Source organism: Eutrigla gurnardus (genome assembly GCF_963514095.1).
Source record: "Eutrigla gurnardus genome assembly, chromosome: 9".
NCBI lineage: Eukaryota > Metazoa > Chordata > Actinopteri > Perciformes > Triglidae > Eutrigla > Eutrigla gurnardus.
Window position 1 is genome coordinate 22,204,735 of NC_139923.1, and position 13,494 is coordinate 22,218,228.

The 13,494-nt window shown below is 45.0% G+C and overlaps 1 protein-coding gene across 2 annotated transcripts in view; it reads right to left on the reverse strand.

The window, feature by feature from the left end:
• The window catches only part of furinb (furin (paired basic amino acid cleaving enzyme) b), a 65,852-nt gene that overhangs the window by 4,939 nt on the left and 47,419 nt on the right, over window positions 1–13,494 (reverse strand). For both annotated transcript variants that reach the window (XM_084018560.1, XM_084018559.1), the window contains exons 7-15: window positions 12,949–13,037; window positions 9,589–9,761; window positions 6,105–6,317; window positions 4,551–4,651; window positions 2,444–2,547; window positions 1,888–2,005; window positions 1,405–1,584; window positions 1,090–1,217; window positions 492–620 (exon numbers count right to left, since the gene is read on the reverse strand). In XM_084018560.1, coding sequence (XP_083874686.1) covers window positions 492–620; window positions 1,090–1,217; window positions 1,405–1,584; window positions 1,888–2,005; window positions 2,444–2,547; window positions 4,551–4,651; window positions 6,105–6,317; window positions 9,589–9,761; window positions 12,949–13,037 — 1,235 coding nt within the window. The remainder of the gene's footprint in view (window positions 1–491; window positions 621–1,089; window positions 1,218–1,404; window positions 1,585–1,887; window positions 2,006–2,443; window positions 2,548–4,550; window positions 4,652–6,104; window positions 6,318–9,588; window positions 9,762–12,948; window positions 13,038–13,494) is intronic.

Here is a 13,494-nt window from a genome sequence, read left to right on the forward strand (position 1 = left end):
ATATGTCTGTATATGTCTGTATATATCTGTATATGTCTGTATATGTCTGTATATGTCTGTGTATGTCTGTATATGTCTGTATATGTCTGTGTATGTCTGTATATGTCTGTGTATGTCTGTATATGTCTGTATATGTCTGTATATGTCTGTGTATGTCTGTGTATGTCTGTGTATGTCTGTATATGTCTGTATATGTCTGTGTATGTCTGTGTATGTCTGTGTATGTCTGTATATGTCTGTGTATGTCTGTATATGTCTGTGTATGTCTGTGTATGTCTGTGTATGTCTGTGTATGTCTGTATATGTCTGTATATGTCTGTGTATGTCTGTGTATGTCTGTGTATGTCTGTATATGTCTGTGTATGTCTGTATATGTCTGTGTATGTCTGTGTATGTCTGTGTATGTCTGTATATGTCTGTATATGTCTGTATATGTCTGTATATCTGTATATATCTGTATATTTCTGTATATGTCTGTATATGTATCTCACCGATGCAGATCTGCTGGGCATCAAAGGTCTTGCAGCTGTTGTTGGACGGCCGTGGGAAGTCAGATGACGAGGGGTTGATGACGCTGGGTCCAGTACCCCAGAGGATGAGGTTGAACTGACTCAACACCGCTGAGAGGAAGAGTGAAAGAGAGGGGGGAGGGATATCAATGTAACACCTCTCAAAGAGGGAACAGTGTGAACTGGCTGAGAAGAGAATGTGGGGTTTGGAAAAAAAGATAACAAGTGTTGAGAGCGAACCAAACACAACACTGGAGGAGGACCAACACCAGCGGAGGGAGAGATGCCTTCCCATCATATTTTCCAATGTTACGTTAACCATCCACTTTCTTGTAGAAGAATATTTTTTCTGTCCAGCTGCAGTTTAAACTCAGATATATTTCTGAGAGCTGATCCCCTTGGTGCCAATAAAAAAAAAACCCCTGCAAAAACTGAATCATTAGAGATATAAAAAAAGGAGAACTGAGCAGAGGAGAATATATGCAAGGATATGCAAGTTGATAATGGGGCAGTGAATGCTGGCATGAATGTAGGTCCGATGTGACCAGACTAAACAAATAATGATGATGAGTGGGGTTACCATAGTCACGTCCATTAGCTGCTACGTTTTCTATTTCCAGTGTCCATTCCCCTTGAGGATCCTCGCCCCAGGAGTGGGTGGTCATAAAGGCCCAGTCGTTGAATCCTTCCGAGGAGAAGTCATTGGGTCTGAGAGAAAAGGGGAGACGAGGAGGTAGATCACAGGTTTTTTCTGTGTTGGAGTACCCGTGCACAGATAAAACTGAGGTACATGCTCATTGGGTCTGTCCGTGTGTGAAAGAGATACACGGGCAAAGAGAGATTTACACCATGGCCCTGCTGTTGTGTGTGTATAGTGGTGTGTTTTACTGCGTACCTGGGGAACAGCAAGGTGGAGCGTGTGCCCAGTGGGCTGATGAGATGAATGGCCAATTTGCCTCTCTGGTTGTGGGACAGAGTGAGGCGAGCCTGAACATGTTCCAGAGAGCCGACGTACTCCGGGCGTCCCCAGCAGGCATCCACGTTTTTGCTGAACACCAGCTTGTTCCCGATGTCTCTGCAGGTTTGAAGAGTGGAGGGGGGGGGGGGGGGGGGGGGCGGGGTTAATGTTGTGTGGCTGCGCAGGACACAGACAATAGCGCTGTGCTACAAATCTACGTGACCGTCCCACCTCTGAGGAGAAATACGCCGACATCTATTCGGCTGAGCTAGATGATAAAACAGCGAGTGAGACTAGACCTCACTGCAATTCACACACACACACACACACACACGCACACGCACACGCACACACACACACACACACACACACACACACACACACACACACACACACACACACACACACACACACACACACCTTGGTTCTGTGAGCATGGTGTGAACACACTGATGCTGTGGTCCCATTGTGGTCCAGTTCTGTGCCAAAGCCACCATGGCACCTGCATCCAGAAGCCCATAACCGTACGAATGACTCACTGGGGGGAAAGAGGGAGGGATAAATAAAGAAAAGAAAGAGGACAGGTCGGCGGTAGGTGGCAATGACATAACAGTAATACAATGCTGTTATATTTGTTCCTCAATTCGAGGCATGAATTAATTTCCTTTATTTATCCAAATCACATTTCACTCTAATCTCGTTGGTGTAATATATTCAAAAAATAATTTTAATTTGTTTTTTCAAATGTCAATGTTTTTTTTTGTTATTAAAAGGAAGAGGAAATATCAGAAATGCTTTTGTTGTCTGCTTGCTATTAGGTCTTGCAATGTTGCGTACATGTCAAGGGCAGACAGTGTATTTTTAGCAGATGTACTGAAGAATCAGGAATGCACCAGCATCTAAAGGGAGCAATGACACCATTGAATGCCATATATATATTATGCCAATGTCATGATTTGGAGTAGTCGGCCTCTACCTCTTCGTCCTACTCCATTGGTCTTCCAGTCTGCAGCGCTGAGGTGTCCGGGCCGGGACGTTCTCACCACCAGGTGCTGCATGTCCCTCCAGGTCAGGTTCATACTGCAGAGATACAAGTAAGGAGAGCGTACCAGACCAAATTTCTGTCATGTAATAGCTAGGAGGTATCACTTTCTACATTATGCACAGTATGAGAAAAGTCAGCTTTTCACTGACCTCAACTGTTCAACAATACAGCAGAGGAAATATGAGCAGCTGTGGGATACGCGAAAGGTCAAGACTCTCTAGACACACCTGAAATACGACCCACCTGGTGCAGATACGGTGAGGACAGCCATACATTTCTAAAATATTACAATGAGACGTGGAGGAAGCCCTCGGGGATATGTCAGTCAACCATAACAAAAGGCGCGGGCTCACATTATGGTTATAACACCAGTGTAAAACATCAGGATTAAAGATGCATCATGACCTATTGTGTTGAAAGGTCGGGGAACACAGCGGCTACAGTATGGAGTTATGCGTCTAGACCCATCGGTAATTGAGTTTTTAATGAGGTCTGGGATGAGGTCACCTTCCACAAGGTACAAGCCCAATAAAAATGTGTTTTATATATATATATATCTATATATATAGAGAAAAGAAAAGGAAGCATTCAGAGGAAAAGCCTTTGAGGGGAAAAAAGTGCTCCGTGTTTTCAGTTAATAAAACCAAGAAGCACACTGCTGCTTACTGAATGCTACACCACAGTAGACAGATATAGAAAACAGGCTTGCACTGCTGTGCATCACCTCTGTCACTCTCCGTATCAGCATTCACATCTCGTATCCTCTCATGTGTTATTAATGGACAGGATCCTTACCCACAACCCCCCCCACCCACCCATTCATCCACTCAATGTCACCTCAGCCAAGAGCAAAGTGGGATAAAAATAAAATAATAAAGAAAACCCAGAAAGCCAAACCACTCTGCCTATTAAACGATTCCATGTGTGAATTCCAGTGTGGTCCCAGTCTGATAAAGTAGCTAGCTACCCTGTTACTACGTCTGCCTGTCAGCAGAGAGAGAGATGCGGAGATATGACTCTCCTGCGGTGTTCAAAGTGAGAGATAATCTTTGAGGTGCAAACTTTGGGTCTGTCAGTCAGTGCCCTTCTCGTTATGATATCAGAGGTGACAGTGCTGAGCTATGGGACGCTGTGTGTGTGTGTGTATGTCTGAGCTGAAACCTGGGCTTTGAGGTGATGCTGGATTTGGTTTTGACACATGTCAGCTACAGGCTAATGTGAAAAATTGAAGTGAATTATGAAGAGCGAAGGGGGGGCGGCTGAATGATAAGAGGACTGAGCACGGCGCGAGATATGACTGAAGATAGGAACATAATGGAGAACGCATTAGAGTCGCTGACAGAATCTTGGATTCTGACACCTGAGTGAGTGATAATGAGAGGCAGGCTCCGGTTTTAAAGCACCACCGCCGGCCTCCAGGTATTCAGACGTGTGTGTGGACCGCAGCTGCTGATTTGTCTGGCTAATTAACTGATTATCAAAAGCTTTATTTGCTGAGGAAAGAATTTCTGGGCTGGGATTTAGGCCAATGCTGACTCCCAGACGGAAGAGCGTGCACATAAGCGTGCGCACACACACACACACACACACACACACACACACACACACACACACATGCACGCACACACACTTCCCAGCGCCCGGTAGAACATCAGATAAAATCTAATTTAATTTAATAGTGTTACCACACACTAAAATGTGTTTTTTGAGTTGTAAACTAAATGATACGACTGCACCGCGACGAAACACATCAATGCTGGTGTTAATACCGACGTTTCTTATCAAACTTATTAAAAATGGGCATTTCTTATTAAAAAGGCCATTTACCGTTATAACCCTGAACCCTACAAGGCCACAGGACATAAATGTGACCGGCTGCGACAGTTTGATATATATTAAAAAAATGTTAACGCCCACTAATCGGAGCACTCGCTCAGCAACTTCCTCACAAAACCACAGCATAGCAAAGCATAGGGGCTCAAGGTTTGACCATGAAAGTAGATACATTATAAGGGGAGGTGGCATCGGTGTCACTCACTTGGCCTCCAGAGCCAGAGCGATGATCCCAGCAGCCAGCGGGGCCGAGGCCGACGTCCCCGTGTGGGAGTCTGTGCATTTTTGCCTCAGGTCTGTCGTCACCTTGGAGACAGGAGAAAAGAGGGGGAGGTTCGGAGGAATCTTAGACAAGTTAAAATGACACGTTGAGTTTCCCACATCAGCCTGAGCCAAGTTCACGGTGATAAAGGTTAGACGGGGGAGAGCTGGGGACGACAGGAGTTCTGCCTGCAGTGATCGGAGGTGGGAAGGAGGAGGAGGAGGAGGAGGAGGAGGAGGAGAGAATGAGCAAGTAGGTTCAGTCTCAGGTCTGTGGATCTCCGCCAGGGTCACAGACGGGGGAAGTGAATGTCAGCCAAATCAGCCCAGTCAGGTCGAGGGCTGCTGAGACAAAGTGTGTTAGTACTCCGGCTACACCTCTGCTCTCGGCCTCTGCCAATGCCAGAAAGATAATGAGGCCTGTCTGGGTCATGATGGGGACATGCCGGAAATTAGTGAAAAGCCAGAGGGCAAGGCGAGGCGTGAAGGTCAGGGGCAGATTCTTGGTTTGCAACTTTTGCCCTGACAGATTGTTGCACTAATGGCTATCATCGACGGAAAGAGCTCTCTACGTGTCGGAGGAGTAAACAAAGGAGGCGTCTGCACAGGCCAACTGTTGGATGTGAACGGGATGAAATGACACCGAAACACTTCATATTTTATTCACTGTTGTTGATCACTATCACCGATTAAGTGATTAGACATTTATCCAATAAAAACCTACAATATTTGTTTGGGTTTTGGACTCAACATCACCCAAGAATAATTGATTAAGTGACAAATATTTAACAGATTAACCAATAATGAAAATAATAGTTGCAGTACACTGATTTGACTCTGGTTTTGACTTTTGTAGACAAGGTATGACCTCCATTTGGATTTGTTTGAAAGCCTGGTCCTGGTCTGCTTGCGATTTAACCGTCAAGACACAAAAGCACTAAACACAATAAAATATCGTACAAAAACCCCAGTTTTGGATAAACGAAAGCTGTATGAATTCACCGATACAACAAATGGCAGTTTCTGACTACCAAAGCAACAATACAGCAGCTGCCGTTCACATTTCACAACAACTTCAATTTCATCTATTTGATGAGTTGTGTTTGCTCGCCTGCAGCAAGCCTCTGGTGTATTTAGGAGGGAGTGGCAGATTTATGGTTTGTTTTATGATATTCGATGTCCCTGAGGCAATGCTTTCTTCAGCTGACAAGCAGCTCGAAGGAAGCGTGTGGCATTTCTCAGTGTTTGTCAGCTTCGTTCACTGTATGTTGCACATCAGTCACTCCGGTTGTGGCGGTTTGATGCCCGTTTTCTGAATTGCGAGAGATGAATGGCCACGCTTAAAAAGGGTTCATGTTGGACGTCCCAGCCTCGAATTCAGGCTGACAGATAAGAGCAGAGAAAAGTAGGGGTTGCATGTGTATTTTTGTGCTAGAGATCCAAAGTCCTACACAATATCCGAGATGTTCAAAGTGTGTGTGTGTGTGTGTACACTCACTATCTGTTTCTCCCCTGGGTTCCCAGAGCTGAAGGTGGTAGCGAGGGTGGAGGAGCAGGGCTCGCTGTACCACGGCACGTTTCCTGACTGCGTGGTGCTGCTGATGGAAAGGGTGTAAATGCTGTTGGTGTAGCCGTCACAGTTACAGCTGTCCTGCTCCCGTCCACCGTTTCCCGAGGCCCACACGAAGATGGAACCTTGCCCGCCGCGTCCCTGCGGTACAGAAACTCATACAAGTCGATGTTCCCACAGACGAGGGTCGAGAGAAAGAGACTAACGAGGGCCGGCTGAAGTGCCAAACGCTGCCTCCGACAAAGACGTTTGTCTCGCCGCTTAAACGTCTTGTCACTTACGTGCTCTCGTTCCGAGGCAGTGAGCCGCTGTAGGCACAACTCTTATTAATACATCATCATGTCAGGCGACCTATTGCAGGCAGAACATCAGATAACAAACAGGAGAAATGTAATTACAAAAATCTACTCAAGCTGAATATAATTTATGGCCGTGATAAATGGCAATATGATATCTGCTCCTGAAATACAACCCCAGGTGTGTGAGTCGGGTCTGGACATTTTAGCAGAGGAACAAAAGGGTGTCGTTTGTCAGCTCAGGAACATGGCTAAAATTAGATTGCTCCTTTTGTTCTGCGACACACAAATCCTTTTTTTATGCATTTGTCTCCAGCTGATTAGATTAGTGCAACTCTGTAATTGCTGAAATGCCCCAGAAATCAATGGGCCGCCTTCAGTTTGTACAATATACAGCTGCCATGGTGCTCACACATGGTAGAGTTTTCTCAAATATGGCCTCCCTGAGCTAGTTACCTATGGCATTTAGAATTGATTTAAAAAATAAAAGTTGAACTGCTTATTTCGATGCCACTGCTGACCTTCCTTCTCTAGCTACATGGCTGATATTAGCCTGAGGTCTGCAGACCAGTTGTTGACAGAGGGCAGTGGGGCATCTGGCAGTCAGCGCTCTGAAGCTCGGAAACAGCCTCCAGCTATAGAACAACCTCAGTGCCCTTTTGTCTAAAATCATAACGGCACATTTAAAAAAAATGCCTTTTAATTAGTTTTCCTTTTACTGTCATTTTATATGCTTTTGTTCTTCCAAACAATATATTTAACGAGCACTTCACCTCATTATTGTTCTGCCTGTAATTTGTTCTTCAGAGAAGCATTTTTTGCATATTTCTTTCTTCTTTTTTTTTTTTAAGAAAAGTGCAGCACAGATAAAGGTATAATTATCATTACCTACAGCTCACATTCCTGTTCAGTATTAATCACATCCTGCCATTCAAAAACAAATCAAACAATTCAGGTGGTAACTTTCATCGGCGTGAGAAAGCACCGAAATTCAGAATAAAACTTAAAGATTAAAACATTTCTTAATATCACGTACAGTTTGAACCAAGTGGGTGGAAAAAAAATGGTCTTTTCAGAGAACAAAAATATAAACCAAAGATATTCAGACTGTAAGATATAAGCAAGACATTAATAAGGTGAGAGGAGACATGTACACCATTTCTTCCTCCCTCCCTCTTCCTCTCAGTCACCACAGATACCCAATACTGCACAATAAGGAACATGAAAACGAGTGTTTGATGCCAAACGCCGCAGGAATGTTTCCCTTCTCCTGTTGTTCACGACTGTGATTGTCTGTCCGTCTGTTTTGATCTCAGCTTGCTTGACCTGGCTGTTGGAAAAATCAAAGTCCTGTCGCGTCATCAGTTCCAGTACTTCGACTGAGAAGTAAGACTGGAATCTTTGCTTCCTCATCGCTGATGCTGCAACACTGTTTTCTCTGCTGCCGTTAATCACATTTCAAGCTTGCATGTGTACAGGAGGACCTCAAGTTCACCTTAACGCAGACTTAAAAAAAAAAAAGCCTAGTTTTAATAGGATTATCCATTTAATTTTCTTAATGGATTATCTCCATCCCACATAGATCCACACATTTAGGGGGTAAGATGTAATGTATGTGTGATGCTGTCTGAATTGTAGCATATCATAAATCAAGAGTCTTGAAGCCCTCCCTAAACCTTCCAGCCTAATTTATGAGCCGACGCTGCCTTTGCTGCAGATTACAGAGGCCGGACGATAAAGCTTTTGTGCCAAGGGTTATCTCCCTGCCAGGAGGACACACGATGAACCAGAAAGGTCCTGTTGTGCTGCTGTCAGGCCATTTCTCCTCACTAACACGCCGTGATGTGTGGAGCATTTCCCATTTTGCGATGCGAGATGTGACATATGAATCATTCCTCGACACGGAAAAATTACTGCAGCCTTTGAAACTAACTATTATTCTGCATCGGTGACTTGGATTTTTAGTTCCTCCCGTATCACATTTATCATTTAGCTGTTCTGCTAAGGCCTTACGATGCAGCACGCTGCCACGTGAGAAATGATTAGCCTTAGATAATATGTCGCACTCTTTGATGTCTCGCTGGATCATGGCAATTAACACATTCACCTTGACTTTGTCCTTTCCTGCTGTCTGAGAGGCAGCGTCCGTTGAATTTTGATACATGTTCAGACTTTACATTCCAAAAAGCCTTTTTTTGTTGGCATGAGAGAAACTGCGTCATTTGATTCTTAAAAGGGACAGTTCAATGTGTCGAGAAATACGCTTACAGCATTTACTCCCTTCCAAGGGTTTGATGGGAGGATCAATACCACTCTTGTGTCTGTACCGTAAATATGCTTAGCTTAGCTTAGCTTAGCATAAAGACTGGAAACAGCCAGCCTAGCTCTGCTCTGCCTACCAGCACCTGTGAAGCTCAGTAATTAACACATTTTAATTTGTATCTGTACACAGAGAAAGTTGCCACTAAGGGTTCTGAGACATGATGATTTTACCAGACTACCATCAGGAACTTACTGGTCCTGGTGTTTTGCTTCTATGTCTGCTTCCCAACTGATTTGTTTTCCCCTCACCTTTACCTGAGTTCAGTCCCTAACCCCTAACAGTCCATTTTCTGCTTTACTTAACCTCAACTCAACCTTACCTTAACCACGAGCAGTTATCTCTGTGATGACTCAGAATTATGTCTCCCGTGCCCTAACCCCTACTGTGGAGGGCAATGATGTGGAGAAACAGTGTATGAATGAGAACATGACTTTGACACTAGAATAGCAAAGACATGCTCACATAATCCCTGTGAAATGGAAAACATGTATTTTCCCATTTTGCTTTTTGCATGGATCAGACAAAGGAGATACAACATGCAAATTAGTGAGCTTTAGAGGGGTTTTCTTTTTATCGTTTTACCTGCAGACTCGCTTTTTGCCCTTTTGTTTCAATCTATGCCAAACTAACCATAATCTGGTTTCAGTGTGATATTTACTGTACAAACATGTGAGGGATTTCCGTCTCCTCCTCTGTTCCTCTGCAAGAAAAGCAAGGGAATATCTTCTTGATGCGAGTTTGAAACAGGGAAGATATTAGTAGATTAAAAGACCAAGCTGATGCTGTGACTGACCTTGGTGATTCCCTGGAGGAAAGCCTCCTTCGCCAGCTTGGCAGGGCCGTCCAGAGACTTGCCGTCGTCCTCTGGGCCCCAGCTGGCGCTATAGATGTGGATGTGCTGCGGGTTCAGGCTCAGAGAGTGGGCCTCCACCACGTCCGTCACCTCGCCGTCCAACATGCGAACCCCTGTAAAGTGAACAGACAGCGCCGCGCCGCACAGGTGACCAGACTGGAGATGCGTAAAGTGGCGGGGAAAGAGTGACAGAATGACAGATGGTGAAGCGATAGCGAGCATATGCATTTTAGCTTCAGTCGGTTGGGTAGGTGTCAAAAACATGAGGGGAAAAACATAGCATGAGATGACAAGCAGAGAAAACTTGTCATAAAAAAAAGACTGAAAGGAATTGGTCACACAAAAACAAAAACAAATAAAAAGAAAAACAAAATACTTCACAGGAGAAAAACAAAGTACTTTACAGAGTTCCAGTGAGCATGCAAAGCTGCACCCACAGATGCTGCTCTGATGGATGCGACATCATTTTACCGTCGCACACAACAAAAAACGCAGCTGGTTGTCGCATCGAGTGGCGAGCCTCCTGACCCCCACCAAACACACAGAAAGGACGAGTTAAGGAGAGAGCGAGGCGCACACACACACACACACACACACACACACACACGCACACACACACACACACACACACACACACACGCACACACACACACACACACACACACACACACTATGAAGGTAAATCGATGTCAAAACACTTAGAAAGATGCGCAGCAGCGTGTGTGTGAACGCATGGTTATTTGTTATGCGTGCGTGCGTGCGTGCGTTGTCGTGCGCAGGTTGTATGTCACGCGTAACAAGAAGCTGCGTACATATGAAGCAGCGTGCGCACGTCTGTCTGTCACTGTTTGACAAATGTTGTTACGCGTTCACACGCACGTGCGGTCGCAGATTCTGATGCTGCGCGGCCGGAATTGATCTGCTGTGCGCACCTACTCCGCGTAACTTGAACGCGTAATGTAGTTGGCCTGTTCATTTCAGTCAACCAGGGGAGGCAACTACATTACACGCTCATGTTATGCGGAGTAGGTGCGCACAGCAGATCAATTCCGGCCGCGCAGCATCAGAATCTGCGACCGCATGTGCGTGTGAACGCGTAACAACATTTGTCAAACAGTGAGAGACAGACGTGCGCACGCTGCTTCATATGTACGCAGCTTCTTGTTACGCGTGACAGAGTCTGCGCACGTCGTTTCCGCGTACATGTGAGCGCCTGACAAAAATGTTCAATTATCTTCATGCGAGCGTTAATGCGTGCGTTCGCTAAAAAACGCATGAATGTTACGCGTAGTTACTCCGCGTAATGTGATCACAGGCGTGCAGCAGCCATCACGCGTGAACGTGCGCGTGAACGCGTGACCATTATAAGTCAATGAGGAAACTACATTACACGTCAGGCGCTGTGTGCTGCACAGGCGTCAAAGCACGCGGGTGTGACGCGTTCAGTTGATAGTTGCGCAAGTAATATGAAACGATTCTGACGCTACACACACACACACACACACACACACACACACACAGACACACACACACACACACACACACACACACACACACACACACACACACACACACACACACACACACTGGTGGAAATAGAGAGAGTTTACTAAGCCCTCAACAGACTGTCCACACCGAATGTCACCTGAATGCAACCCTGTCGGAGCTTTGAAGTGCAGCACCCTCAGATCACTCCTCTGAACAGTAATGGCCGTAGAGAGGCGTGAAATGAACCGTCCCCATGTAAGGACCGTCGCTGGGGCAGCGGACCCCCGGATGTCAGAGGCAACGCTGCCACTGACGGCGTCCACATTAAGACATTAATAATCCATCCCAGACTCTTCCAGTCTGCCTGGCGCAAACAAATGCCAGAAGAGTTGTCGCCAAAGCAGTAATTACTCTGTTGGCATGGGGATTCGCTGTTAACACAAGTTTGAATACTGAGTAGCCCGTTTAAAAAAAAGAAAAAGAAGATAAACTGGGGTAAACGTGCAACATAAAACAGAATGTTTGCTCCCTTCATCATTATTCATGGCCTGCATTCTCTGTATTCTCATCAACTTCTTGCAGCTTGACTATTTCTTATTAAGACACTGCTGTGCGGCTGTTCCAGCTCCAGTTAGAAGTAGGAATGCAGCTGTGTGTGTGTGTGTGTGTGTGTGTGTGTGTGTGTGTGGAGGGAAAACAGGTACAGTAGAAGGTGGAAGGAAATGGAGACAGAGCCAAGTCAATTACAGGCTTTAAGCACTAATCATTGCTCAGTAAGGACACATTAAGGCTTCCCCCATGAACCTGACTGTACACACACACACACACACACACACACACACACACACACACCCCTGGTATTTGGGAGCGAGTCACAGCTGTTTATAAACAATCCACTGACCCCGTGACGTGAACGGACTCACAGAGGAGTAATTTACGAGAACAGGGCCAATGTGCGTCTCTGTCGGGAGATAAATGGCAATGAAGACAAGGAAGGAGAATCATGAGTAACATCTGTGAACAGGGCTGCTCGGGGCTCCGCTGAGTCTTGTTGGCTCCCATCATGTCAATGACAGATTGTTTGGTGACAAAAGTTACTAAAAGCCTCCTTGGAATACTTCATCAAAACCCCAAAACAAAACACTTTCAGACGCACACGTTTGGAATATCTGCTTCGTTAATGCCTTAATGTGCACGTACTGACAGCTTTATTGCCGTACAATCAAGAGGACACGCTAAGAGTCTTACTTTGACCAGCCTTTCAGATGATTTACACAGTGTCAGTTACATCAGCGTAATACTACATTTTGCTATCACGAAAGACTCAACAAAACAGCTGCGTTGCTTTTTATCTAAATGGTAGGAGAAAGGCTGGTTTTACAGGCCAAGTGCAGAAGGTCAAGTAAGTTATTATAATTGCTGATTTGGATTAAAAAACTGTCGAAAACAAACATCTGAAATGTATTCAGTTCCATGCATTGGTCCCGCAGACTTAATAAAGCCACAATCTACTCAGTTCAAGAGGAAACCTGCAGAAATCAGAAGCTATTTTTCCAGCTATAGCCCAAGGACAGCATCACTCAACATCAATAAGTCAGTCACAGGTAGTGAATGGTACAGACATGTCAGCTTCCTATGAATGGCTCATTCACTTCCTGGATTAAATGGAGGTTGGCTGAAACAAATTCACTCCTACGTTAATTTGTTCGAAGGTGAATATTATTGTGGATATTATTTCAAATTAAGATAATATTAAAACATAATTTAAATGAATGATATTCCCCAATTAAAAATCCCAGTGGCTTCACTCACCTCCGATTTTAGCATTATAGGCCACACCAACACCGCACACACCGTTGTCGGCTGCTGCTGCGACTTCCCCGGCACATCGGGTTCCATGTCTGGGAGGAGACAAGGTCATAAAAGAGAGTAATAAAAAAAAAAAAAAGGAGGAAGATGACAAAGAAACAATTTACACATCAAGAGCGGGCATCACAATAACTCAACGGAATACTGACAGCGAAAAAGCAGCTATTTTTTTGCACCGTCCTGAACTAAGCTGGGCTCTTAAACACTAAAGAAGCCGAAGCTGTGCTTAAAATACACCAGTCAGACAGGAGGATGAACCCAGCGACCCTTTAAGTGAATGAAGGAGCTACTCATTGGAGTAGATTTAGAATCCACGACTTACTTGTAACAACTCAGCGAGTGCAACCTTTGCGAGGTGAACATGACCAAGGACACACTCGTTTTCTATTTCACACGGCACAATATGTACCTGGAAGCTAATGCAGGTATTAAAAATCACTGCTTGGTAGTGCTCTTTCAAATACCACACAAACGACGAGGTGGGAAATT